The following is a 27,321-nucleotide window of genomic DNA, read 5'->3' as shown; positions in this document are numbered from 1 at the left end:
CTACAGCAGCAGTAACTTGCAGCTGATCTTGTCAAGCTTTTTCTGCATTCGCAGACCAGCTTTCTTCGCCCGTTGTAGTAACAGTTGTTTGTTTTGTTGGATGCTGTTTACTGCCCATAGTTGTTCAACAGTCTACTCTCTCTCTCTCTCTCTCTATATATATATATATATTGAACTACATTGTGTTAGGTGAGCAATTACACGTAGATAGGTGAGATATGACTGGAGTTTCCCTCACATTATTAGTTCTTTCTTTTTGTATTATTCTCAAGTTGGGATTTTCATATTTATTCATTCATTCTTTCATTCTTTCTATCTTTTGTAGGATCTAATTTTGAGGATTTCTTTTATTAATTTTTTTTTCCAAGAAGAAGCAAAAGAAGGCAAAATTACAAGATTAAGTATTTTTGCTGACAGTGATCGATCGATCAGATTAAGTCAAATCCGACCTGACAGTGATCGATCAGATTAAGTATCGACATACAATCATCAAATCAAGCAATGCAATAACACAGAACAATACTTTTATGTCTATATCTATATATGCAAAAATACAAGCACGAAGGAAACACGAGCCAATAAAATGTTGACCAGAAAATTTTGATCTGGTTTCCCTGCCATTTATGAGCACAACAACACGGCAGTAGCAGGTACAAAATGTAGCATTCAGATAAACTTGTATAAAACATAAAAAAAGAATTACACCAGCACTGCTGGTTGCTGGAAGAACAAAAGCTTCACTTCTTTAGCAGCATCGAACTGCATTGAGCCATTATCTTTGAAGCCCGAGTAATAGAATTCGTCATGTAGAAGTTCTCGACCGCAGCTTCAAATGGCTCGAGGCTCATCTGGTGTTGGAAGTTTGGTTTCATATCGATCGATACAGTAGATGGCTCTCTCTCGTCCACATGCAGTAGATTGGGAGCCACCATCCTAATCCGTGCTCGGACAGCTTCAAGGTTATCATAGGGCAGGCGCACCCCAGCGACCTCGGAGAGTGCCCGAATGATCTTCCAATCATCTCTTGCATCACCAACGGTGGGAACTGCTGGAACAGTCCATTGAGAGCAGCCTTCCGCATTCTCATACGTGCCTTCTTTCTCGCTGAACGCAGAAGAAGGCAGAATAACGTTAGCTCTGTAGACGCTCTCATCTCCATGATGACCCTGGTAAACCACAAATGCATCATCTGGAAGCTTCTCTAAGTTCACATCATCGGCACCCATCAGGTATAGAAACTTGGCAGATTGGATGCTCTCGCTAGGGCTGGATACAAGACCAAGGTCGAGGGCAGCAGCTTGAGCAGCATTAAGAAGTAAGACGTTTAGGCCATTCCAATCAGCCCTAATAACTTTATGAAGCTTTGCGATGGTTTCAACTGCAGAAAAGATGGCATCTTTGTCTTTGCGTTCGAAAATTTTAGCACCAACTATGATAGCAGGGTTCTTTGCAGATAGCAGGGTTGAGCAGAAAGGATGGCGGCCTTCAGCAATATCAAGAAGGGTTTCGGGGCCTGTGCCGAGATGCTGGTGATCATAGTTGAAGTCCGATGGAGGACCGATGTAGGCCACTTTTGCTTGAGTAGCTCTCACTGTCTTTCGGATTCTTGCATTTATCATGGGGGCTTCTACTCTTGGCTGCCAATTTTTTATACCACACATAGTTAGACTACGAGACATGACAAGAACTACAATACTCTGAATTAGATAACATTGCTATCTCTGATCATATGTCAAATAAAGCAGTTTAATGGGTACTTATATGATTGTAAATAGGATGAATTTCTTCCATCAAAAGACAAGCAGATAAAAAATATATATATAGATAAGAAACAGAACCAAAAGCATGAACTTAATAGAAACTTTAGATCTAAAACAGATCCTGGACTGGCTTGTATGATAAACTACATAAGAGGTGGAATTCCATGAAGGCTGTTCAATATTCATCGAACAAGACGATCTCTTTCCTATTAGGTTAATAATCTAAAAGAAAATTAACTGAAGCAGGTTACATGGATGTTGATCCATAATACAAATCTAGCATGGTTCATGTCCTTCATGAAAATGGATAACACATCAATTCTTAATAGTCATATTTTATAAAGTTCTCTGGCAATTATGGATACTAGTAGACTGTAGACTCTTAAAGAATACATTTTTGGTATAAAAAGAGATACAAGATTTAAATGAACATAGTATAAGCAAGACAAGGTTTGCAGTATGGTTCAACACATATGGTATTCATCGTTCCAATAGCCCATCGATACAAGGATCATAGTAAACCGGATGATTCATGCCTAGTATAAAATGTACCACCCGGTACAAGACTTGTATCATACAGTAATTTTTATTTTTCAGATTTTTTTTTGAAATACGATATATACCAATATATCGATGTATATCAAGATATCAACACATTGCAGTGATTTAAAAAGCGTTAGGCGTCAAAAGACGCTAAACTCCAAAAAATCCGAGGCGCTAGGCGCTCAACCGAGCGAAACGAGACACTAAAATATATAATATAATTATTTAAATAAAAATATGATATTAAATATTGAAAATATTATATAATTATTTAATGTGATCCTTGCAAACTGCTGTATTATTGAAATTTCCTACTAGATGTTGTTTTGTACGAAAAATACCACCTTTAGTAGTCTTATCGTTGAAGATGCAAATCAATGTATTAGGATCTTTTGGATTTTTTAAATAATTATCCTTCCATGCAGGATCTTTTTTTTGTCATTGAAGAATTTATTGAGTTGCTTTGTACACTTGTCATTTATCTTGAAACCCTAACAATAATTTCAAATAAATAAAAATTAATAGTATTAAGATCAAATAATATTTTATTAATCTAATAAATAAAAAATATTATTATCTGTATACAATTAACAATATATTGTTAATATATTGTTAACAGTATACTAAGTTGAGTCGATGTGAGAAGAGAGTAAGAGTAAGACCGAGACGGCTGACTGAGTAGGCTGCTGACTGAGAGCAGCGGCGACAATGGTAGCGATAGCGACGAGCAACGATAGTGGCAACGACGAGTATCGATAGTGGCAACGACAGTAGAGAGAGGCAACGACAGTGGAGAGAGGCAACGGTAACAGAGAGGAAATGTTGGCGGCGGAATCACGAGTAGGGTTAGGGTTGGGGAAGTCGCGAGAGGGATGCTGGGAGGCTGATATCGGTCCTTTAGTTGGTTTAATTGAACCAACTAACGTAAATGCGACCGAACCAAACCTAAAACGCTGGTTTGGTCGCCTATTTTAACTCGGGCGCTTGCCCAAAGCGCCTGGCGCCTGTGCTCGGGCGAGCGCCTAGTTGGCACCTCTTTGAAGCGTGCTGCCTGGACATTAAACGAGGTGCTCGAGCCTCGCCTTGCCTCGCCTGAGCACCTATAAAAAGACACATTGTATGCTAGTACAGCTCGGACCCATACTGGTCCCAGTACCCAAAATTAAAATCCTTGGAGCAGGATATTGGAAAGAACCTCCTTCCTTTGACACAGATAATCCTGCTATTCTTTTTCTCTCTATTACATCTCTTAGGTTGCTTGCAAGATATCTCCACGAGTAAAAAGATGCTGAAAATCTGAAAATCTCATATACAATTTAGAAACCAATTGTGGTTGTCACAAAGGGCAGATTGTTAACAACACAAAATATTACAATCATAAAACAATCAGTTTGTTTACCCAGGTAAACAAACTGCCCTGTAACCTTACATCAGCAGACTGCGTAGAATAGATTGCACACTACGTAAGTACTTTTTTTATTGCCCTGTAACCTTAGTGAAACAGTATTCTTGAAATTAATGCAACAGGTGAGACTAGGGACTGATACAGTATAATATCATCGTCTATAAGACAAAAATACTTTTGCAGAACTTATAAATTAACCTAGTAAATTCAGACTCACCAAAAAATAGTCATGTTTTTAAAGTGTGTTAATAATTTAAAACACACAGTTATACGAGGCAAAACATTGGTCTTGATACAACTAGAATTGACAACCAACAGAAATCGACACAAGACTTCCGGTCAAACCATTCGGAACAATCCAGACTCAACATGTGTCTCCTAGTTGGTCATAAGCGCCCAACTAGTATGGTGATAATGTGGCACCATCTAAGTCTATCCAATCAGCACAATGATGATGTGGCATCATCTAAGCATGCCCAGTAAGCATGTCATCCAAAAGGGAATATTTGCCGATGATACCCAGCATTGGGACCTATCAAAGGAGCACATCTCTAGCTATTTCACCTTTGAACCCTCCTAACTCAATTCTTTGAGCTCTTTGCTAGCATGCCCTTGGCACTGTTTTGCAAGATTGTTTGATTCAAAGGAGTCCGCTATCAAGGGAGAGAGAGATGCAAAGGAACACCCAACTCGGATGATTTCGAGGGGTATCAAGTTTCCAGAGCATTTGGAAAACGAGTTAGGTTGGGACCTATAAAAGGAGCACATCTCTAGCTATTTCACCTTTGAAACCTCCTAACTCATTTCTTTAAGCTCTTTGCTAGCATGCCCTTGGCACAGTTTTGCAAGATTGTTTGATTCAAAGGAATCTGCTATCAAGGGACTAAGATGCAAAGGAACACCCAACTCGGATGATTTCGAGGGGCTTCCAGTTTCCAGTGAGAGCATTTAGAAAACGAGTTAGGTTGGGTCAACTTCGCTATGTCGGATTGATGACTGACATAAAATAAATTAACTTGAGCTACTTTGATCCAATGGTCACTATACTAACTATACCAAAGCATAATACATCAGTTCTCTGAGTAAGATCTTGATTTATCATAGGGGTATGCATACATACAGATATGTGATTAGCCTGTGCCGATCACCATGATGCCCATGTACTGAACCAACCACCTTAAGCTGTCCACCCAAGGACAGAATGATTACTATTGCATTTTTGTTATGCAGATGAAGTGATTGCTTTTGACTATTGGTTATACAGTAAAATTACTAGTTTAAAATTCAAGCAATATGAAGTTTAAGAAGTTTAACCAACCAAGGGTATGACAAATTTACAATAATTTACAATAGTATGTAACATCGATAGAGACAATTGCTGCATGTCAAAGCTAAAGAAAACCACTAAGGTAATAATTCGGCTTACCACTAATAAAACAAATTCAACAATAGGACTTATTTTCTTGGAGATTGAATGAAAAATACCTGGGTGCCAACCAACAGGAAAGCATCAGCCTTCTCAAGACCAGAAATATTCGTGTTCAGAAGATAATTAGGACGTAAATCTGCATTAGGACTTATGCCATTCCCTTCACAGGATACATTATCTGATCCCATTTTGTTCAAAAAATCTTTCAGTGCCATCATAGATTCAGCATCAGAAAGCTGACCAGCAATTCCAACTATTTCCTCAGGTTTAACTTGATGTGCAACCTCAGCAACCACAGCAAGTGCATCTCGCCAACTCACTGCCATGAATCGTCCATCAGGTCCACGAATCATAGGATCATTCAATCTCTGCCTTTTGAGTCCATCATAACAAAATCGTGTTTTATCTGATATCCACTCCTCATTAATTTCCTACAAAATCAATACCACACCGTTTGTAAGCCAAACTCATACCCACTTTGTTGAAATACATTAATTGATTTCTATTTTCCAACAGAAGTCATACTTGTCAAAAAGATGAAAAGCTATAGAAACGTACAGGCACAATCACTTCTCATCTCACACAGATATAACATGAAATAGTTGGAAAAAGAAGATTGAAGCATGGTGAAATTAGAGAATTGAATTGGTAAACAAGTATGAGTAATTACAATGCTACTTAGTGGTTGCAGGATATCTCCTTGATCAAAGACAAACAGATGGGAGAAAGATAAAAAAGAAAAACTTGAACTTAAATTGTTCTACAGACTAAGTGTAGAAGTTGGTTAGTGACCAGAATAAGAACTAAAATATTGTTGGTTCTTTACTAGGATAACATTGTTATTTGGAAGAGTAACTATGTTTATTTTATTCCAGTGTTTAAGTTAGAAACTCCATGTTTCATGCTAAATTTGACCAAAACAAGCTGTAGAAGTTTTTACTCGATGGTTACTGGAATCTAGGAAAAGCACCTAAACATAAAAATAAACCTCAGGAATTTGTTGATGAAGTGATTCACAAATATGATTTATCCTTTTGCTTATTATATCCTCAATTGGTATAACTCTAATTGTTCCAAGCTTGCAGAATCTTCAGGAGTGAAAAAATTTTCAATTTAATCCCGACCAATTTCATCTGTACCTAAGTATCTTCTATATTATATTGCCTCAAAAGCTTGTCTTCTAGATTCTTTTTAATTGGTTTAAAACTAATTGCAGCATCCATATAGCAAATGATTCTTCAAAATTTGCAGAATTGTCAAGGGTGCAAAAAATTTCAGTATAATTTGTGCTGGTTCCAATTGTATGTGACTTATGTATCATCTTGCCTCAATGAATTGCTTCTAAATCAACTGTTTTTGCAGTATATTCTACATCATATTATCATATTTTCTTCAAAATTTGGATCAGTTTTCTTCTCAAGAGGGAAAAGATTTCATGGCATTGTATCTACCTCCTAGGTTTTCAATGCATATATGTTTCTGAGAAACTCACCACGACCAGTGACACCAGCATAGTAAATCAAATAATTCCCTTACTTCAAATTTACCATAGATGTAACCTCAGCATACCAAATGATGGCATATAAATAAGAGAACATTTCGATGCTGGACAATTTTCTAGTGCGCAGAATAATGGAAAGAGAAGTAATTGGAAAAAGACGTAGAATAGAGGACAAAATGGATGAAAAGATAGATAACAAACATTCAACCAATAAAAAATAGAATTTATATCAATGATCATGTTTTTATTTATGATTTCCTAGTTGAATATTTCCTCCACCAAAATGGAAGAATTAATCCCTTTAAATCTATCAAGGACCACCAATATAACAAAAGGAACAAGCATCCAACAAAAACTTTTCTGTATCCTGCCAAAGCATACTTCTTCATTTGGGAATTGTCTTTTAGGTGGTTCTTGGATATATATCAAGTGCAAATGAAAAGACTAAGAAAGATCATGCTGCCACCAATTTGTTCCCCAATTAAAATCTAAACATGAATCAAGTATCAACTAACTCATTCGCCTTAAACTAGACTATTATACCAACTCAAAAAGGAGACAAACACATCATGTACTTCTATGGTTCTCTTGTACAATACATAAAGATATCACAGAAGTTCAAGAAAAACAGATGAGAACCAGTTGGACTATACCTGAATCTAGGTGCATCACTTGACTGGCCACACCGATAGTAGGCATCTTTCTAATGTATAATCACGGTTCACAAAATGATAGAATGAAACAGAGAAGAAAATATTTCTAATTTTTTATGGTACAACAATGAAAAGATGAAGAAGGAAATCTATAAGATGAATGAATTTGGATCCATTTACACTTTCCGATAAAAGTGTAAAATATTATGTTGCAAAAATGGCTCTATAGCCATTAGCTGCAATTTTTTACTTCTAACTATAAAACCCATATTACTTTTTACATTTTATAGAAGATACATTTAATTTGTTTTGTAGAAATCATCAGAAAATATGACACTTTCTAGTTTCTAGATTAATTTCCACGAGAAAAAAAAGGTGGTGCGACTAATTCTCTGAAAGCAACAGTATGCTTCCATGATAAACTCTCCTAATGCAAGTGATACTGTCTTAATGCAAACACTGACAAAAGAACCATACATTTATGGTCATTGAAGATGACAATAAAAAGAAACAGTATGGCATTTCCAGAATGCTTGAAAAACTTGACTACTTCAAATACAATATTAAGAAAAATTGAGAATAAATATGGAAGTAAAATAACTGGCAGATACAGTGGAACAAAACACTTATTCTATGTCGATGCTGAAAAGAGAAATATAACAAATACCTCATTCAGACGAGGAACGATTCGCATGACTTCTGGACCTCTGCTGTCAATTCTTATGTTTGACCCAACTGCATCAGTTACATCAATTGTCTCTGTTCCCTTTAACTCCCAATTCCGAGCTTTAAAAGCAAAAGGTTTAGAAGTCAGAGCTCCAACAGGGCAGATATCTATAACATTGCCAGAGAGTTCACTTGTCATAAGTTTTTCGACATAAGTCCCTATTTCCTCCCCACTACCACGACCTAACATTCCCAGGTCCTGGACACCAGCAACCTCTGTTGCAAATCTGACACATCTGTGAAAGACAACAGATTTCTGTAACAATTTGCACATTATACAAAAAGTACATAAACAAGAAAAGTTACCGTGTTTTAGCATGAGTTAGCTTTCTAGCATATGAAAACATTCGGTTAAACTGTGTAAAATTCAAGTTCTGATAGAAGTCCAGGTCAAAGATTTACGCACAAGAGATATCCTCCATGACCAAATACTACATATAAAGAGATAAAAGTTCTGCCCCTATAACATGTGAAGGCTTAAAAATTTATCAAAGTGAAGTTTCGTTTGAGTGCATGTACTTGTCAAAGTCATGTTCAGGAATTTTCCTGTTGGAAGAGGATATCCCATAGCAGATGCACAATCAGATAGAACCAAAGTAGATAGCAACCTCCGATACAATCGATACGATAAAAAGGAACCCCATAGAAATCCTAACCTGGATTCAACTCAAAATACTCAAACTCAAGAAAAACAGTGTTGAACATTGTGTGCCAAGCTGGACACTTGAACCAATTTTTGAACTTCTAAGAGTGTTGACGATCACATCTTATTGATGCAACTTTTCCATACTGTCACAGACAAAATTGTAAATGGGGTGTTCGACGTAATGCTTATGTATGACCGTGTCTTTTGGTTTGTTCATGCTTTGCACAGCATGTAGAGGGACGGTCGAAGGCTTAACAACCCAAATTTAGTTGGGTTTGGTGACCATATTAGGCTTATAAATAAAGGATGTGTCATATGAATACTTGTGGGAGATTTCGATCTGTAGTAGACCATTTTGGATCCTTTGTTGTGCGACCGTTCAGAGTTTATAAAGTCTGTTTGTAATTTACATTGGTTATGAAGTGTTTCCTGATATAATTGCTTGTGGATCCCGAGTGAAGCGCTTTCTCTAACCCGTTTTCTATTTTGTAGGTCCTAAGGGACCCTAGGAGGTTTCGGGAAGGCTGAACTTTGCGAACGGATACGCAAGAGTGCCGCACGACTTAGGCAAAACCAGCGAAGTCCGTGACAGATGGTATCAGAGCGGGACAAGCACTCATAGAAACACTTGGCATGCAAACGTGGGGAACCTAGCGGGGCTGCGTTGAGGGTAGCCAGCATGCGCGACCGTTTGAGGGAAAGCGGACATGGAGATGTAGGGAAAAGGAGTCGCTCAGAGGAGCGGGCATCTAAGATTGACATTCAGAGGAATGACTAACCCTTCGTGCAAGAGGCACCACGAGGACAAGCAAGTTGAGAAGAATGCATAGCGCACAAAGGTTGGGATGGCTGAGTTTGAGCTACACCTCAACGCAACCATATTTGATGGTGCTCAAGGCAAGCGAGGCGCTTAGTAAAGGATGAGATCATGTAAGGTGGAATGAGTTGTTTAGCGACCGAAAGAGTTGTGCAAAGCTCACAGAGGTGAGGGGAATTGCTAACTCGAAGACCTCGATACTTATGCAAAGGCTTGTATGCGAACGATGGAGCATTCGTGGCCATCCCAAGGCGACCAAAACTAGGCGCCATAGAGCATTGAAACTTTCTCTTCAGCATGAGAAGGATACGTCCGTAGGAGGCTGAAGTGTGCAGCAAGTTTAGTATGTTGCTAGGCCTTGAAGGGTGCAGCGGGGACTGTATTGACGTGTAGTCGCAATCTAGCAAGTGCGTTTGTGGGAGGCAGAACAATCCATTGTTTGTTCAGCAAGGTGAAGTAGTCCAAGGGGATCGTGGTCTCCAAAAATTTCAGAGATGGAAGCGAAGAGAGAAGTTGCTCCAAAGATATCCAGGAGGGATAAGTCCCGACTCTCCAAAGGGAGAACCATATGCAATGGACCGCACATGTTGAGGAGGAGTACCTCAAAAACAACTTCACAAGGCTCAACGGACCGAGTCAGCGACGAGGAGTCGTCGCATGATCTCACTTGAGATAATGCACTGTAGAATGCATCACGAGATCAAGTGGGGGAGCGATCCAAGATAACAAAAATGAATGCACACTTGGAGTCGATATGAAGATCGAATTTAACGAAGGGCTGACCCGTGGAATGGTGGGCGCGAGGGCCACCATCAACTCAATGCAAAATAAGGAGCGGAGCAACTTGAGTGTAACTTGGCGAAGTACCCAAGCCGCATGAAGGGAGCCGGCATAGAAGATGTAACATGGAGCGAAGACACAAAGCTTTCCTTGGACAAAGGTTAAGGACATGAACTCTTGCAGAAGCAAGAGCGGGATCATGTCGTTCCATGGGTCCTTTATTCTGATGGAGCGGGCTCATCCTGCATGGTGCCAAAGACGAAAGGAGCTTCGAGACACATGCACCTTATCTTAGAGAAGCATTTGACGGAGGAATTGAGGCGACTCAACTTACGGAGGCGAAGTTGGGTTCAGAAGGCCTTATCATGGGACAAGAGGATGCGGAGATGGGTATTCTTGAATAATATGCCACAGTATTGTCATTCAAGTTGTCATAAAGGGAGCGGTGCACAGCGGAGATTGTGCTGGTAGGGGTAGAGGCCCAGGATATAGACAATGGTGCAATAATTTCAGTGAAGTCGGTGGACTTCGGGAGCTATGTATGTCTGTGTATTTTGGTTTGTTCATGCTTTGCACAGCATGTAGAGGGACGGTCGAAGGTTTAACAGCTCCAATTTAGTTGGGTTTGGTGGCCATTTTAGGCTTGTAAATAAATGTTGTGTTATGTAGACACTTGTGTGAGATTTCGGTCTGTAGTGGACCATTTTAGATCCTTTATTGTGTGGTCGTTCAAAGCTTGTAAAGTTTGTTTGTAATTTACATTGGTTATGAAGTATTTCCGGATATGATTGCTTGTGGATCTCGAGTGAGGCGCTTTCTCTAACCCGTTTTCTCTTTTGTAGGTCCTAAGGGACCCTAAGAGGTTTCGAGGTGGCTGGCCTTTGTGGACGGACACGCAAGGGTGCCGCACGACTTAGGCAAAACCAAATAAATCCGTGACAGTACGTGTCATGGACATGATTCTATATATTTGTGCTTGCTTGTGGTTTGATACTAAGATATTGATTCAGAAACAGACATTTCAATATACAATTATTATCAAAAGGATATCAATTTCCAACCGAGTTTCCACAAGTTACAGTTTACAGAACTAGTTCGTCTGCATGGTTCGCCAATCTCAGTTATGAGTCACGTCAAGTAACAAAATTGTAACAAAAGGCATCACCTTGTGCACTGGATACAACGAGTCATCACCGTCTTCACAAGTGGCCCCAGATTCTTATCGACCACCGACCTCTTCATCTCCGTGAACCGTCCACGGTCAGCACCGAAGGCCATCGATTGGTCCTGAAGATCACATTCACCTCCTTGATCGCAGATCGGGCAGTCCAGTGGATGGTTCATCAGGAGGAACTCCATCACCCCTTCTCTGGCCTTTTTCGCAACCGGCGTGTTCGTCTTGATCTTCATCCCTATCAACCACAAAAGAACCACCAAAAGATCAAATCAATTCAGCTGAGACAAGGATGCGAGAGACGGGAATAAGGGATCCTTGGATCCAAATGGACCTGGGAGAGCGGGCATGGCGCAGGAGGCGACGGGCTTGGGGGACTTCTCGACCTCGACGAGGCACATACGGCAGTTTCCCGCGATGGAGAGGCGGCTGTGGTAGCAGAACCGGGGGATGTCGACGCCGGCGACCTCGCAGGCCTGGAGGACGGTCATTCCCTTGGGGATCTTGACGGGGTATCCATCGACGAAGACCTCAATAGCGTCGTCAGGGTTGGGGATGTGGACCCTAGCGCCGGCAACTGCGGTCCGCGGGGGCGGGTCGGCGGCGAGTGCCGCGGAGGATTCCGGCCTGAGGACGGCCGAAGAGGAGGAGATCCATCGGAAGTGGGTGGGGGAGGGGTGGCAGAGATAGGATCGGAACAAAGGTTTGGAGCAACGGAGGGAGCGGAGGAGGAAACCCATCAACCACAGTCCTTTCTCTCGGCCTCGTTCGATCTTTCTGGAGCGGCGGCGACGAGGCGGCGGAAATGGGATGCGCGAGAGCGTGTGGTTATCGGGTGCTCGTGGTGCGTTTAAACGCCGATTGCGTGGGTGCGATGACGCCGATGTTCGTCTGCAGATGGAGGTTAGCGGTGAGTTTACTTTCGGTGATTGAATGCGTGTTCAAATCTGGGCCATGGACTTTGGGCCATTTGGACCGCTGTCTGTGGTGATCGCTGAGCCCAGAGCCAGACCTTTGTTTTTTTAAAGATATGATTTTTTTATCATTGTATAAAGTTATAGTTATGTATAATATATATATATATATATATATATATATATATACGTGCATATATTACTTATTAGTTAAATCTAAAAAAATAACCATATATATATATATATATATATATATATATATATATATACACGCGCGCATATATTGCTTGCTAGTTAAATCTAAAAAAATAACCAAATATGAACCTTAAAAACAGATTGATGGATTTGGGCCAGCAATATTGATCTGCAATGGGCCAATTTGGGCCGTAATATTAGGAGGCTCAACCCATTTTCTCGATTGTTTTCCCGCACATGACGTTATCTTTCCTACTTCGGTCTCGTGGTCGCTCTCCGGCAAGGAGCAGCGGAAAAACCCCAGCAGGCCCTGCTTCTGAACTCCTCGAAGACCCTCGGAGCACTTCGAACACCTCTTCCAATTCGATCTCCTGTGTATAACCCTACCCTGCTATCCTTCTATTTCATAGTGATTTCATCCTTAAATCTCTATCATTTACTAAAACTTTCTATTTTGGTGCGACGTAACCTCATTTCCTGAGGGTTCTTCTGTAGCTTAGGCGACATCAATTAGTGTTTTCTTTCTCTCGTTTCACTCTTTAGGCTTCTTTTGTATTTTTTTGGTCATCTCCATTTTATGTATTTGTTTCGTTCATCGTTGTACCTCTTTAGGTTGAGACGAGATGGCGGCGAAGATAGATCATGAATGGACTGGAATTCGGCAGTTCCCCTTTGGTACGCAGAACAAATTGCATGAATTGTTAGGGAAACTAAAGCAAGAGGTCTTTGCATTCTTAAATAAATTGTATTTTAAGACAAATAATTAACTAATCATGCTTTGTTTAATCACGGTGTACACTTGTTCCCTTTAGAATGTAAGCACGTTGACAATTCTAGTTATGGGAAAGGCTGGAGTTGGGAAGTCATCTACTGTGAACTCCATTTTAGGGGAGAAGGTGGCCACTGTTAGTGCTTTTCAGGTTTGATTGCTCTTTCCATTGCTTACACGTCAATTAGGTGCAGTAACATTTTCTGGTTGAATCAAAGCTATCATGATACGTTGTCAATTGATAATGTTGTTGTAGTCTGAGGGATTGAGGCCTGCGATGTGCTCTCATACTCGGGCAGGTTTCACCCTGAATATCATAGACACTCCAGGGTTTGTGGAAGATGGATATGTAAATGAGCAGTCTCTTGAAATTTTAAAAAGGTGCTTATGTGATCATGGGTTTTTCTTGGAACTATATTTGGAGGTTAAACTTACAGTGCACCAAGCTATTTATTGAAGTTGCATATGGGTTTGAAGAAAGAAATCTCAAATATAATTAAAATGCTTGTGATGATTATTTAGAGCATGTTATTTTCGAAGGCAAATGGATATATAAGGTTATGAACAATCTTGAACCATTATGACATTAATAGCATATCATGTGACATGCCAATACCTCAGGGAAACTAGTTATCTATATGGATTTTCTCTAAATGCATCTATGTAATCGTCATATTCTTTTCATTAACAGTCGAGCAGTGGATATCAAAGTAGCTACTTATGTCGCATAATGTAGTGGTCATTTCCTCTTCTTGTCATAGCACTTGATGGTGTTCTTTTCCAAAGTTTCTACTGTAATTGTCCTTCCTACTATGGGTTTCTGGAGTGTGGTTTTACTGATTAGTTATTTCCATCTCTGATAATATTTTCAGGTTTCTTTTGAACAAGACTATAGATATTCTTCTATATGTGGACTGGTTGGATGCATATAGGGTGGATAGTTTGGATAGACTGGTCATCAGAGCCATAACTGACACATTTGGCAAAAGAATATGACACAGATCTTTGGTTGTTTGAACTCATGCATAGCTGTCTCCACCAGATGGAATGAAATATGATGATTTCTTTGCTAAACGAGCAGGAGCACTTCTCACATGCATTCACTTGTGTGCTTGGATTAAGAAGCAGGAGTTTCAGGTATAAAGTATCTCTTAGGTGACTAATCTCCCTTTTCGTTTATGGATTCTTCCTCCATGCTCACTGCTTTCCGAATTTGTTGCTAAATATTATGACACAAATCCAAACTGCTTCATTGCTATTGCCATTTAAAACATAATCTCAGAGTTATTTACCTTATTTAGCATCTATAATTGTATAATTGTGGGTAAAGTTTTGTAAACAATGTATAATAGTGGGCAATGTTTCATAAACTATCTTTCCTTTTGTTTGTCCATCTTGTGAGGTTCCTGCTCCAGTCATGACTTCTGTTGTGCAAATGCTGGACTTTGATTTTTTTTTTTTCCCTCTTCTGTAGATTTAATGAACTTGATATCAAATTTATTTCATCTACTGAAAACAAGATTATTTTCTGGAGTTCATCCATGTACCTGGCTTCATTATAGATTTTGGCTATCTTATTTGCATTAGAGTTTTTCTTTTCATCAGAATCTATGCGAGATCTAGATCAGAATATTGAGGTATCTTCTTTATTTTCTTCTCAATGTTTGTTTTTTTTAAATCTAATCAACCTTGAGTTGAATTCCATTTAATATCTCCCAACAAGTTTCTTTTCTAGATTCTCTGTATACTGAGCTGGATTAGATATTTTAGCCAAACTTTCTTTGTGGTGATCTGTTCAATATAACGGCTTTCTTTCTCAGCGAAGAGATTTCTTCATATCAGTTGTGCTCCACTCAGTAAAGAGCTCTCGAAAGTGGCCCCTTACCCTCCTATTTATCTCCTCCCCAAGCTCTTTCACTCAGGCATACACACAGACAACACGGAATTTCACAGCCTGGATTGGATTCCTGAATTATGTGACTATTATTTACAGTCTGTAATGGTATAATGTCATTGTCAATTTTCATTTCAAGGTCAATGATAATAACTACTTGTTCCATAAGAGAAAATTCAAACACCAAATTTCCCACACATTGGGGGAATTCTTTATCAAGTACTTGGCCTGTGCCTGTGTTAACACTTGATGAATTCTTTACTGGGCATTTCATTGTGCTGGTCAAACAAGCCCTGCACTATATTTGGCATATCATGCAGGCAGTGATTTAAAAAGGCGCTCGGGCGCTCACCTAGGCGCTCGGGCGAGGCGAGGCGAGGCCCGAGCGCCTCGCTAATCTCCCAGGCGGCGCGCTTCAAACAGGCGTTGCCTGGGCGCTCGCCCGAGCCCAGGCGCTGGGCGCTTCGGGCGAGCGCCTGGGTTAACCAAGGCGACCGAACCAGGATTTTAGGTCTGGTTCGGTCCTGGTTCGGTCTCTGATGGTTAGTTGGTTCAATCAAACCAACTAAAATCGATATAAGTGAGAACCCAACCCTAACCCTCGCCGCTACCGCTCCCGCTGCCGATCCCGATCTCGCTGCTTGCCGCTGTCGCTGCTCGCAAACGCTGCCTCTGTCGCCGCTCACGCCTCCCGCTACTCGCCGCTCCTGCTCCCGCTGTCGCTGCTCGCGCCTCCCGCTGCTCGCCGCTCCTTCTCTCGCTGTCGCTGCTCACCGCTGTCGTTGCTCACAAACGCTGCCTTTGTCGCCGCTCGCGCCTCCCGCTGCTCGCTGCTCCCGCTCCCGCTCCTGTTGCTCGTCGTTGTCGCTGCTCGCGCCTCCCGCTGCTCGCCGCTCCTGCTCCCACTCCCGCTCTTGCTCCTGCTGCCGCTGCTCGCCGCTGTCGCTGCTCGCAAACGCTGCCGCTATCGCCGCTGCCTCCTTACACTCCGCTGTCGCTGCCGCTTCCTCTTTTCTCAGTCAGCAGGCTCAACACCCCCTTACACTTCCTTCTTCTCCTTCTGTTAACAATATACAGTATACTATATACTGTTAATATTGTTAGGTTTATTTGAAATTATTAATTTTCAATACTATTAATAGATTTTCTTAATTTAATAGCATATTTTAATTTAAAATTTTAAATAATTATATTTATTAATTATATTATATATTTTTATATTTTAGCGCCTCACTTTGCTCGGGCGAGCGCCTAGCGCCTCAGACGTTTTTGGACCTTGGCGCCTTTTAGCACTTAACGCTTTTTAAATCACTACATGCAGGTAGGTTGCATTCAAGCCAAGCCGAGCTCGACTAGGTTGACTTTGTAGCCTTTTGAAATACAAAGGGTTTTGGCATATGTTTGTAGATCCTTATACTGACTCCAAGATCTAGATGTCTAGGCACTGAGTGACATCGATTTTGTGAACTTCACCTATGATTATGATGCATATGGTGGTGATAATCAAGATAAATGGTGATGCATTATGACAAAAGGTACACTTGTTATAGGGTAAGAAAGAAATGAATGATATGAAATATTTGAGAATTAGGGTGAGGGAGAGAGCAGCTTGAAGGAGGAAGAGAAAAATGATTGATTATGAGATATTGACTTGTTAAATCAAGGCCTTTGGATAAATAGATGAAAATTAGAAACAATAAAAAGAGATTTTGAATGCTCTTTGGTTTAATTAGTGATATTGCTTTACTTAAAACTCCATTGCAAGTAATGATCTTTGTAACTGACTCAACATATTTGGCACATTATGGCTTGTTATTGGTAGACAAATAGGCAAAAACGCTAAGGAAAAAGAATCTTAATAAAAAAATAATAAATTTTATATGAGGACACCATATACTGCGATAACAGACCTCTGACCTATTATGTCTCAAACCTAGACCCAAACTAGACTGTTTAAACCTCAACTAGGATTGCATAATGTTGGAGCATCCTCTGTTCCAGGGAGCCCTACGGACATAAATATCTAATGTTGAGCGGATGACTGTGCTGTTTGCTTATCCATTATTTATAATGGTATTAATTGTTAATGAGCTACAGAAAAAAATTGCTCGCAAGTTGCAATGTCAATTAGAACAAAAACTTATTTTAAAGTGTGCATCAGATTTTAAAGGACTGTCTTATGTGTTAAACGTTATTTAAAGAACTGTGAGATGTGGATAATTGGCTTTAACTTTGCTCTGACATGACATAGTCACTTGCTGACAGAATTTCAGTCCTTTGCAGAAATTGAGATCTTGGGTTTTTGAAACTCTGTTGATATCTTGATGTGCTTATTGTTTTGTAACTTTCACATAGGTTTTGTCCTATGCCAGTTGTTAAATGTTGGGCTAGATTATGAAAACATGTTGCTTATTTGTATTGTACCTTTCACATATGGTTTGTTCTAGTTGTTGAATGTTGGGCTAGCCTAGATCTGTGTAATGAAAACCTTTAACACATTTATTTTTCTAGGAATCTTCAATTCCTATGGTTCTGGTTGAAAACAATGGGAGGTGCAAGATGGTGTTCATTTTTTCATTCTTCTCTCGTCTCGTTCTGTTTTGAGCCAAGATTACCTTCTAAAAATAAATAATTTGTTTTGATTTTGAACATAATTTTCCTGATGGTACTGCATGGATCGCCTATCCTGGTTGATCAAAAGTTGATCGACGGCCGAAACCAGAACGATAGGGGAAAGTTCTTCATATCTCTTATCCTAGCATTTCAGGACAGTTCTGTAGAATAAATTATTTAAACTTGATGGATGAAATTTCCTCTATAAAGTAGAAACTCATGTATTTGTGTTCCATGTTTCAGTACTTCGTCATGGTTAAAGGTATTCAGCCTTCTATAAAGGCGGACATTAAGAAGGAAGCTAAGCCACTATGGGAGCTTGGCGACATGGGCTTAGAAAATCGTAAACTTTTTCTTCTTCAACATAGACGATGCTTGTTTTTGTTTTTGTTACAGAAATGTATTGCTGATGATCTCTCTAATGTATCATAAGGGTGCTTAATTGTAAATAGTTGATAAAGTAGAAGATCAGATTTATCTGGCTGAGGATGAGATGCTTGTTTTTGTTTTTGTTACAGCAATGTATTCCTGATGATCTCTCTAATGTATCATAAGGGTGATTAATTGTAAATAGTTGATTAAGTGGAAGATCAGATTTATCTGGCTGAGGATGAGTTGTTGTAGCCTTTCATGGTTAGACAGTTGAACGGCTGCATAAGATGTATTTGTTTCATTTGCCTTCTTATTCCAGCAAATGGAAATGCATTTTACTTGCTCCTTTTGCCTGAATTGGTACTGCAACTTATGAAAAGTTAATTCATTTTCCTACAGACTATTGTCAAAAGGAACTTCCGGTGCAATTATATCCCTTTATTTTTAGCTACACAAGTGTTTGTAGGATAACTCTGTAGTGGGTTTTCCTCGATCTTTTCTATTGCTAAGAAAATAAAAAGGCCTTTTATTTTCTTTCTTTGCCAAAGAAAATAAAAAAAGCCTTCAGGTAGTCGAAAAAGGAAAATGATGTGGCCTGGGGCCCATTAGTCCAACCAATCCTGTGGGGAATTCAGCTGTGGGTTCTCCGATGGAGCCCGAGCACGACTTGGTCCCATGTGACTGATCTCTTTTGCATACCAGCCGTTGGATGCGATGCATCACACGTGGCGGCATGGAAGGCGTGGAGACCGTTGCTTGCGCTCTCTGCATACGTCACGCGCAACGAGCACCCCATGCTCCTCCTCTATATAAATTGTAACCGGAACAGAGATGTCGAGACGTTCCATTTCGGAACCCCCCTTTCTGCTAGCAGTGAAACCAGTGCTTACCCTGTTCTTCTTATTCTTATAGGCAATCTGACCTACTCCGATCTCGAATTCCAGATCGCGGCGCTTCTGTATGGCCTCCATGTCGACCGCCGACTCCGCTTCGATATCGGGACGAAAGCGGTCGTTCCACGCGGCGATCGCCTCCAACCCGACGGAATTCCGATCCGGGTTCCCTCGCCGCGACCATGTTCCCCTCTTCCCGAACCTTGAACGCGTCTCTAGTGATGCATTGCTCGATGTGGCGGAGACTGAGGAGGAGGAGGGAGAGTCCACTTCTAGCTGCTTCCAGAGCGACGTCTCCCACGAATCCAAGGTGATTGGGAGCTCTGTGAGCGGGGCTCCCCTGAGTGATCTCCGTCGTATTACCCAAACCTACTCTCGGAGGATCAAGGAAGGCAGGAGTGGAAGAGATCCGAAGCGATCGAAAGTGGAGGTTAGCAAGAGAGACTCCGCTATTGGAACCGAGGTCTCTGAGATCCTCGAGGCGTTTCCTCGTGGGAATTCTAAGAAGAAAGCCCCGGCGAGTAAGGTATTGGAGAAAGAACCGGAGATTTCGGACTCCTCCTGCCTCGGTTCCATCACCGACGTGAATGGCGGCGGAACGCTCAAATCGGCGACGGACGAAGCAGCCGGGAGGTCCCAGATCTCTCGGAACTCGGTGGCGCCAATTAAGAAGCTGCGACGCGATCGGGACCTCGACTCCGATCTCGCCTGCTCCGAGCGGATACCGAACGAGGGCGAGGAGGAGGAGGAGGAGAGTTCGGAGTACTCGACGTGCAACGAGATGACCCTCTCCGAGATCGAGGAGGAGCTCTTTGGCCTTTGCAGCTCCGAGGCGTTCATCTCCGACAATAATTCCTCCTCCTCCTCCGAACTCGTCGTGTCCTCTTCTTCCTCCGACGGCTTCTCCGAGAAGACTCTCGACCGCGCCGCCCCCTCCGCCACCTTCTCCCTCTTCCTCCAGCTCGCGCGGCAGTTCTTGCCGTCGAGCTTCAGCATGGACCCCGGAACTCAATTCGAGGCTTTTGAGGAGTTCACGGTCAGTTTGAGATCCAAATTATTATTTCTGTTAATAAAATATTAAAGTAGAAAAAGTTGAGCCGTTGGATTTGGTGCAGTTGATGAGGTTTGAGGACGAGGAGGACGAGGAGAGCTATCGGAGGCTTCGAAGCCGGGAGAGGAGAGACGCGGCGGTCCACAACTACGCCGAGGAGTACAGCAACACGACGAACGACGGCGGTCTGATCCTGGAGCAACGGATCGTGATGATTAACTGGATGGTGGAGGTGAGCGATCCCTTGATATACTCGTCCCCACTTCCTCGTTATTATTGGCTGTTCATTTTCTGAGTAGTCTCCTCGTATTTGTCCTGTTGAGTTCCAGTGCTCCGCCGGAACTGGAAGAAGATCACACTTGTCCTTTTCTGATTCGTTAGTTCTGTTCGGTACTGCAGAAAGTGCCACATGCTTTCCTCAGTGCCCTTTTTCTGTTGGCCTCGGGCTAACATTCTCATGTATATTAAAAACAACATATAAGAGAAACTCGATTTACCCGCGTACCAGTTACGCGTGTAACTGCATATGGGGACTCATCGAATCATCTCTGTCTCAAATGTCAGGGCGGGCGGTGAAATGGGGTAGCATTAAACATGTGCGAAAATTATTTCAGAACATAATCGACGTGGATTTGAAGTTGCTATTCTGTATTTTATAAAATAACATGTTTACCTTTATTATTTTCTGAATCATATATTTGATTCAGGAAGGGTTGAAATTAACTCACGCTACTTCACCTGGCCACTGAAGGCGCTCGTGATTGGAGGATGTGACACGACAGGTGGGGTCATGAGCAGTGCAATTTATGGAATTGTGTATTAGGAGCAACCAAGAGCGCCTCTCGAGCGAGGCTTAATATAGTGGAGAAGACCTTCGTTCCTTTTTCATGATTTTTCATTTCTTTTTCGTGATAAGTTCTTTGTCTTCCGTGATATTTTTTCTGTGATTTTGTGCTATTATCTATGTTCTTTCTAATTTCTTGTGCCTCTGTGGTTATACTTCTACTTGACTCATGTTCGTTGTGCATTTGTGGCTTTTCTGCTCCATTCATGGTCTGTTTTTATGCATTAATGCTATTTTCTATACCCAGTTGAGTTTGTTCGGTATGTTTTTTTTCATCTTTTTCTCCTCTAAATTTTAATCTTCTTTGAGCATCATGTTGTCTAACTTTAGTTCCTAACCTAACTCTAATCTGAATGATTCAATTCTCATTCTCAGGGTCACCAATCCAGACACAAAAGACACTTGCCTTTGATCTAAGGCAGCTTTGAATGAATAGTTTAACATTAATTCGAGTCCTATTTTGACTCAAATTTTGCTTGAACGAAGTTAAGCGAGTCGATCGCAAGATCTAATCAAGTCCAAATATTATAGTTCAGGTTCTACATGGGCGTTCATTGGATTTACATTCAATTATATTTTTTTAAGATATGAGAAAAAAAATATCATTTTACTTTCAAACTCTTAGTTGTTTAGATGGATTTTCTATTTAACCCCTTTAATGTGGTTTTATTTCGGATTTGAGTATCACGAATGGTTTTGTTGGGGAGCAGCATTCGAGTGCGATGGAGCTGCAGAGTGAGACGCTGTTCTTGGGGGTGAGCTTGATGGACCGCTTTCTGAGCAGGGGATACTTCAAGAGCGAAAAAAACCTCCAGTTGCTAGGGATAGCTTGCGTCACTCTTGCCACCCGAATCGAAGAGAACCAACCTTACAACAGGTGACTAAGCTTGTTGATTCTTTAGGTATTAACCCGTTTAGTTCTTATGCTTTCCTGTTAAGAAAATTTTGATATTGATTATATATGATGCTACAATGAGCATCTCTAGAGTGACTTCTGGAGTCACCGGTCAGCATATGATTTTACTTTCTACCTGAATAAGTTTTATTTGCATAACAACTTTGGTTATAAATTGCTCGTCCTCTATCTCAATTTAGCTAAATATACTACTGGGAAACTAAGATGGAAACCATGTATTGGCTAGGCTAGTTTACGTGGTCAAACAATGGAGCGTAGCATTTTTCAACAGAAGAAATCGCATCAGTGGAATCAAAAGATAAATTCAGAACATTAGCTTAAAAATAAAACAACTGATGCAAATAGTACACATGAAATAGAATTATTGAGATTGTAAAGCCCATATTACCTTATTCATCAACGATTTAGCATGGATTAGTTCATTGAATCCTGGTTCGGTTTTCATATAACTGCATGATTACAGTGTCACCTGTATCTTTGTTATGGTATCAGCATACGGCAGATATCGTTCAAGGTGGGGAACAACTATTACAGCAGAAGCGAAGTTGTAGCCATGGAATGGGTGGTGCAAGATGTTCTAAGATACAAATGTTTACTTCCAACAACTCACCATTTCCTCTGGTAATCCACTCTTTTGAATGTTCCTTCTGTCCATAGCACAAATCGAGGCAATAAAACATCAGGCCTTTGATTTCCTGGGCCTGTAAATTTCTTCCAGGTTTTATCTCAAGGCAGCAAGAGCAGATGCCAATGTACAGAATCTGTCGAAATACTTGGCCGTCTTATCCCTTCTGGACCATGAAAGGCTTTCCTACTGGCCATCTAGCATAGCAGCCGGCTTGGTCATCCTTGCTTGCCTGGCCACCAACCATGATGACTCGTGCCAAATGGTTATGGAGGTAAATTCGACGTCTGCCTTGTGTGCATGCATTTATGAGCACATAACCAGAAAATGGAAATATATTCATACAAAAATCCCTGAGTTCAAATTCTGTGATACGGTTTATCAAATTTGAATTTGACTATTAACAACTTATCAGAAACTTGAATAGTTTTTGGTGAGATGCTTTATGATCTTAGTTACGGAATGAAACCTTTTATCAAAAGAAACAAAAGTGGAAAGTCAACTGTGTAGAATCAACCTTGCACATTGTATTGGTTTGGTGGTTATTGTTAACTCTAGTTCTATATCTGCAGACCCATGTTAGAACAAAGAACGATGATCTACCGGAATGCATGCAGGTTCTCTCTCTCTCTCTCACACACACACACACATCCCGTAGAGTAAATAACATATATTTTTTTCTGAATTAAGATGATTTTGAGCTTTTGTTTAACTGAACTACGTAAGTTTTTGTTTTTCAGAGCCTTCAGTGGTTGGTCAAGTACGCATGCTAAGTACAGGGTTTCTAGTAATAATGAAATTAGAACTGAGTTCATCAAAACACTAAAGGAGGAGGTAAGTAATAAACATAGCCTTTATAGATAACACTAGATTCTTGTGCATTTTTGCTCAGCTTGGAATTCCTTCCACTAGAAATTAGTGCGCTATCAAAAGTATACAGATGAGTGCTAACAGCTACTTTGATAAACATTAATTGCTGAGTTTGTAATCGTGTTGTAATTCTACAGTAAAACACATCGTCGTTTGTACCAAACTTCCAAACTTTATTTCGGTAGCAAGTTGTATTTTCCTGCTTCAAATCAATTTCATTTTTCAATTGCATAGCAACCTACATCAACAAAAGAGGCATTTAAATCAACCTCTTCAATATTAGGTTCATATTGTTTTCATTTAATTTGTACGACGATAAAGAGTATGATAAAGAATTCCTTCAGTTTATTCCTCGCACTCTTGACTTGTGATTTCATTTTCTTAATTCCCGAACATATGATGTCAATAAGCTATCAGATTAATTTTCATGATTCGCCATAATTGGGAGAGGGAGTGTGGGTGGTGGGGAAAGGCTTAATAAGCGCCGGTCAGGTTGTCTTGAAGAGGGACCGGGGCAGCGTTGTGGGTGGATCGATTATTTGCAATCAGATCAACTATGATCTATATTTGATGATTATGAACTATATAATGGACATTACACTTTGCTCATCGGATGATGATCTTTTTCTAGTTTGAATATGATCTGATCTATAAGCACCACAATATTTGTATATTTGAGTTACGTAGGATACCATCAAATAAGTGATTATAGTAAGAACACTTTTAGCAAATTAATTAATGAGATAGCTATAAAAATCTACATTCTTTTGTTTTGGGGTAAAATGCAAAGTATATTCTTTCACATAATTGACAAAAAATTTGATCAGGCATCCTAAAGAAACACCATGGTAAGGCTAAATATATGAGGCTCGTGCCGTTCAAAGCATCTGTAAGTTTGGCTTTTCGTTATTTAAAGATATAAAATATTAGACTCTAAATTAATTAGGATTTTACATTATTAACGTTATTGAATATGTGGCAAAAAATTGTTTGTATTTTGTCATATATTTACAGAATCTTCTCCTCGTGTGTGGAATCGAAATCCTTAATGCACTCTTCATTGTATTTATTGGATTTATGATAATATATTGACTAAAACTAATTATCAAGTTTGTCGAACATTATGTAGCCCATCGAGTATTTGAATATGGTTGAAGAATACATAGTAACTGAATGGTCAATGGTGTGAATCTGGATAAAAGATTGCATATTAGAAACTGTGATTTGTCGAAATGTTGCTTACACCTAATTGCCTCGATGAATGTTAATGTTAGCAATATCACTTGCTTTACCCATGAAATTATCAAGTAAAGACCAAAGCATGTTTCAAAAATTTTACTAATATAAGGTGGATTAAAACTTGATTCGAGAACATCGACCTCTACACCTGCATAGTCATCATGCAAGCTTCTCACATCAAGCGAATCCAAAATTCGACTGGGAAAGGGTTTCAGAGGTTTCTCCTGATGATGACGTTCACTGATCCGGTCGAACCGCCAATTCCAGGGTACTATTTCATCGCGCGCCACCGTGGTGTTCACCTTTCATTCTCTCGCCGTTCCCGCGCCACGGCATCGCATCGCGTCCGTTGGATCTCCAATTTGCTCCCTCGTCCACCGTTGACGACCACATGCCTCCGCGCCTCCCAGCTCACGCTAACCGGGCCGAGCCAGGCGTCGCGGGTTTCCCCTGGCAGGCCCCCAGCGGATCGCTCCGCTGTCGGGACCCACCTCGCCCGCGGTCCATTTCCCCCTCCCTTCCTCCGGTTTCCCGCGGCTCATCATTTCTTTCCATCTATAAATCAGACCGCTTTTCTCCGGCTCCAACTATATTAATCTCTCCCTCCCTCCTCGCCCCATCTCCATAGCCCCTCCTCCTCTTTTTCTGGAGATGAAACATGGTAATCCCTACAACTTCTATCGCAAATTACGTACTGTTTTAAGCAATATCTCGTACAATCTTGATCGCCATAGAGGTCTCGGTTTCTGGATCTCGACAACAAGGGTTGCGCGGCGAACCAGACGAGCGAAGCCGAGGACGAGGGGAGGAGGCGGAGAGGGCAAAACCAGAGGCCGGCATGGCTGGAGCAGCTCTTGAGCACCGACTTCTTCGGGCCGTGCGAGGCGCACAAGGACATAAAGAAGAGCGAGATCAACATCTACTGCGTCGACTGCCGCTGCAGCATGTGCGCCAACTGCCTCTCCCTGCCGTCCTCCCCTCACCGCCGCCACCGCCGCCTCCAGATCCGCCGCTACGTCTACCAGGACGTCGTCCGCGTCCTTGACATCCATAAACTTCTCGATTGCTCCAAAGTCCAGGTATCATCATCATCTCGATTCTTATCAAATCTCAAATCAATCGCGGCATGGAATCTTCGAGAAAAATAAAAATGTATATATACCATATATAATAATCTTTTGCTATAAATTTGACAGTCTTATACGGTGAACAGTGCCAAGGTGTTATTCCTCCACCCCCGGAATCAATCGAAGTCGTCCAAACCCAACCCCGGCAGCCCTCTTTGCAACATGTGCAGTCGCTCCGTTGCCGAGCCCAATCGCTACTGCTCCGTCGCCTGTAAGGTATGTGTAGGTGATCCTTAAATCACACAATCGCCGTCCGACCCATACTTGCAATTATATGCCTCCAGGTGTTCGACGATTCCAAGGACGCATCCACCGCCCCCGTTGATGAGTCCGACCGATCAGAGCCGTGCTTACCGCATCTGACGTCTGACTTCGAGGACGAGCCCGATGCTGAAGCGTCCGACGCGAGCCAGGATGGGAGTCCCGACTCGCCTCGCCCCGGTTGGAGGACACGTGTCAGGAAAGGAGTTCCCCAAAGGTCGCCATTCTTCTAATTGAATCCAACCTACTTACCATTTGTTTAGCCGTCGAATCAATAAATGCTTAGTAAATAAATAGCTAATTAAACGCATATCATCATTCCATTTCTGTTATATCTGTGCTTATATTTGGAGTATTTTTTTTTCTGACTTATCAAATTAGAAATCCAGATGATGAAAACATGATGGTGGAATCAAAATTGGATGTAGATATCTCTTATGTTTCATAAGATTTTGAAAAATCAATCGAACTTGAATACACTCTTTTATTGCAGATTGAGCATAAAAGCTGTTTTTTGTGAATTCTCTGATGAATTTAGGAGGTATTTTACATGAAAGTGAAGTCCTTGATTAGGAACACTCAATAAGTCTACTAAGTGGGGATCACAAACATCATTATGATGTTTAAGCATCTATTAGCATAGGAATCATGATCCATGTGGAGCAATGGTACATAATGATTATGATCAAAGCATGCTTTGAAGAGAGTGATATGTGATTTGTTGGACCCATAAGTATCCTCTCTTTATATATGAAACTTACCGCTTGTGAAATAATACATTTTATATGTTATCCTCATTCTTTCTATTGTACTACACAAGTGTTGCATGTTTTATATCCATCTTTATTAAACTCTAGTTAATAGGTCATTGGTTAAACTAGTGGAAGAGGATATATATAGTATCTTAAAGATACTATATATAATAAAAATATTTTTTAAATAGAAACATAAGAGGATAATAATAAAAGAAAATGATAGTCTTGAGGATAAAAAATAGTAAATATAATAATAAGATTCAAATTCAACAACAATAACAAGATATCAAATCCCAATTATTTGGGGTTGATTATATGTATCTTTTGTTCTGTTAAGTTAAAATTATTTATAGTTATATTTATATTTTTTATTAATTTTTTTTAGATATTACTCTATCTGTATCATGAGCGTTGATCATTCCACATCTCTTAACTATCTCATACGTCTCCTAATAAAAATCTTTATCATTAGCGTTAAGCATTGATCCAAGTGCTTGGATCCCTCTCAGTTGCCACTTCTTCCCTTCAGCGAAAGCTAAAAAGGGGGCT

General features: G+C 40.6%; 4 protein-coding genes across 10 annotated transcripts; 3 read left to right on the top strand and 1 right to left on the bottom strand.

Moving 5' to 3' along the window:
• Window positions 1-507: 507 nt before the first annotated feature.
• Window positions 508-12,328, bottom strand: LOC135673829 (NADH dehydrogenase [ubiquinone] iron-sulfur protein 1, mitochondrial-like). The gene is made up of 5 exons (XM_065183183.1): window positions 11,769-12,328; window positions 11,426-11,672; window positions 7,959-8,253; window positions 5,194-5,568; window positions 508-1,637 (listed from the first exon to the last, which is right to left on the bottom strand). The coding sequence occupies exons 1-5, from the start codon at window positions 12,172-12,174 to the stop codon at window positions 738-740; spliced, it is 2,223 nt and encodes a 740-aa protein (XP_065039255.1). The 5' UTR covers window positions 12,175-12,328; the 3' UTR covers window positions 508-737.
• A 452-nt stretch (window positions 12,329-12,780) lies between these two features.
• Window positions 12,781-18,427, top strand: LOC135673814 (translocase of chloroplast 34, chloroplastic-like). 6 transcript variants are annotated; one of them, XR_010513455.1, is made up of 5 exons: window positions 12,781-12,918; window positions 13,156-13,218; window positions 13,392-13,463; window positions 14,185-14,449; window positions 18,063-18,427. XR_010513455.1 is itself a non-coding variant. In XM_065183149.1 (5 exons), exons 2-5 carry the CDS (start codon window positions 13,167-13,169, stop codon window positions 14,306-14,308), a joined length of 456 nt encoding a protein of 151 aa, XP_065039221.1. In that variant the 5' UTR covers window positions 12,781-12,918; window positions 13,156-13,166; the 3' UTR covers window positions 14,309-15,428. The 6 variants fall into 6 exon arrangements, 3 of the variants coding, with proteins under 3 accessions (XP_065039221.1, XP_065039232.1, XP_065039226.1); XR_010513456.1 differs by having other exon boundaries at window positions 13,356-13,463; XM_065183149.1 differs by lacking the exon at window positions 18,063-18,427 and adding an exon at window positions 13,569-13,693 and having other exon boundaries at window positions 13,156-13,265; window positions 13,356-13,463; window positions 14,185-15,428.
• A 382-nt stretch (window positions 18,428-18,809) lies between these two features.
• On the top strand, window positions 18,810-23,639 carry LOC103994989 (cyclin-SDS-like). Its single transcript, XM_009415476.3, has 7 exons — window positions 18,810-20,120; window positions 20,200-20,367; window positions 21,690-21,856; window positions 22,388-22,516; window positions 22,614-22,794; window positions 23,093-23,137; window positions 23,261-23,639. Exons 1-7 carry the CDS (start codon window positions 19,152-19,154, stop codon window positions 23,291-23,293), a joined length of 1,692 nt encoding a protein of 563 aa, XP_009413751.3. The 5' UTR covers window positions 18,810-19,151; the 3' UTR covers window positions 23,294-23,639.
• Window positions 23,640-24,920: 1,281 nt separating this feature from the next.
• LOC135584960 (protein RGF1 INDUCIBLE TRANSCRIPTION FACTOR 1-like) lies at window positions 24,921-26,335 on the top strand. Of its 2 annotated transcripts, none has more exons than XM_065183139.1 (4): window positions 24,921-25,290; window positions 25,394-25,708; window positions 25,826-25,972; window positions 26,041-26,335. In XM_065183139.1, the coding sequence occupies exons 1-4, from the start codon at window positions 25,288-25,290 to the stop codon at window positions 26,248-26,250; spliced, it is 675 nt and encodes a 224-aa protein (XP_065039211.1). In that variant the 5' UTR covers window positions 24,921-25,287; the 3' UTR covers window positions 26,251-26,335. The 2 variants fall into 2 exon arrangements, with proteins under 2 accessions (XP_065039211.1, XP_065039206.1); XM_065183134.1 differs by having other exon boundaries at window positions 25,209-25,290; window positions 25,364-25,708.
• Window positions 26,336-27,321: the final 986 nt, after the last annotated feature.

This window comes from Musa acuminata, chromosome BXJ1-1, assembly GCF_036884655.1.
Source record: "Musa acuminata AAA Group cultivar baxijiao chromosome BXJ1-1, Cavendish_Baxijiao_AAA, whole genome shotgun sequence".
NCBI lineage: Eukaryota > Viridiplantae > Streptophyta > Magnoliopsida > Zingiberales > Musaceae > Musa > Musa acuminata.
Note: the sequence above shows the minus strand (reverse complement) of the source record. Positions and strands in the feature narration are given on the sequence as shown.

Excerpts from the sequence above, each read along its gene's own strand:
- LOC135673814 (XM_065183149.1), top strand. The coding sequence starts at position 13,167 with ATGGCGGCGAAGATAGATCATGAATGGACTGGAATTCGGCAGTTCCCC. Across the intron at positions 13,266-13,355 it reads TAGGGAAACTAAAGCAAGAG|AATGTAAGCACGTTGACAAT; the intron begins GTCTTTGCATTC and ends TGTTCCCTTTAG. Across the intron at positions 13,694-14,184 it reads TCTCTTGAAATTTTAAAAAG|GTTTCTTTTGAACAAGACTA; the intron begins GTGCTTATGTGA and ends TAATATTTTCAG.
- LOC135584960 (XM_065183134.1), top strand. Across the intron at positions 25,709-25,825 it reads TCGATTGCTCCAAAGTCCAG|TCTTATACGGTGAACAGTGC; the intron begins GTATCATCATCA and ends TAAATTTGACAG. Across the intron at positions 25,973-26,040 it reads ACTGCTCCGTCGCCTGTAAG|GTGTTCGACGATTCCAAGGA; the intron begins GTATGTGTAGGT and ends ATATGCCTCCAG.
- LOC103994989 (XM_009415476.3), top strand. The coding sequence starts at position 19,152 with ATGGCCTCCATGTCGACCGCCGACTCCGCTTCGATATCGGGACGAAAG. Across the intron at positions 20,368-21,689 it reads TGATTAACTGGATGGTGGAG|CATTCGAGTGCGATGGAGCT; the intron begins GTGAGCGATCCC and ends GTTGGGGAGCAG. Across the intron at positions 23,138-23,260 it reads ATCTACCGGAATGCATGCAG|AGCCTTCAGTGGTTGGTCAA; the intron begins GTTCTCTCTCTC and ends TTTGTTTTTCAG.
- LOC135673829 (XM_065183183.1), bottom strand. The coding sequence starts at position 12,174 with ATGGGTTTCCTCCTCCGCTCCCTCCGTTGCTCCAAACCTTTGTTCCGA. Across the intron at positions 11,673-11,768 it reads CGCCATGCCCGCTCTCCCAG|GGATGAAGATCAAGACGAAC; the intron begins GTCCATTTGGAT and ends TGTGGTTGATAG. Across the intron at positions 8,254-11,425 it reads CGTTGTATCCAGTGCACAAG|ATGTGTCAGATTTGCAACAG; the intron begins GTGATGCCTTTT and ends TGTCTTTCACAG.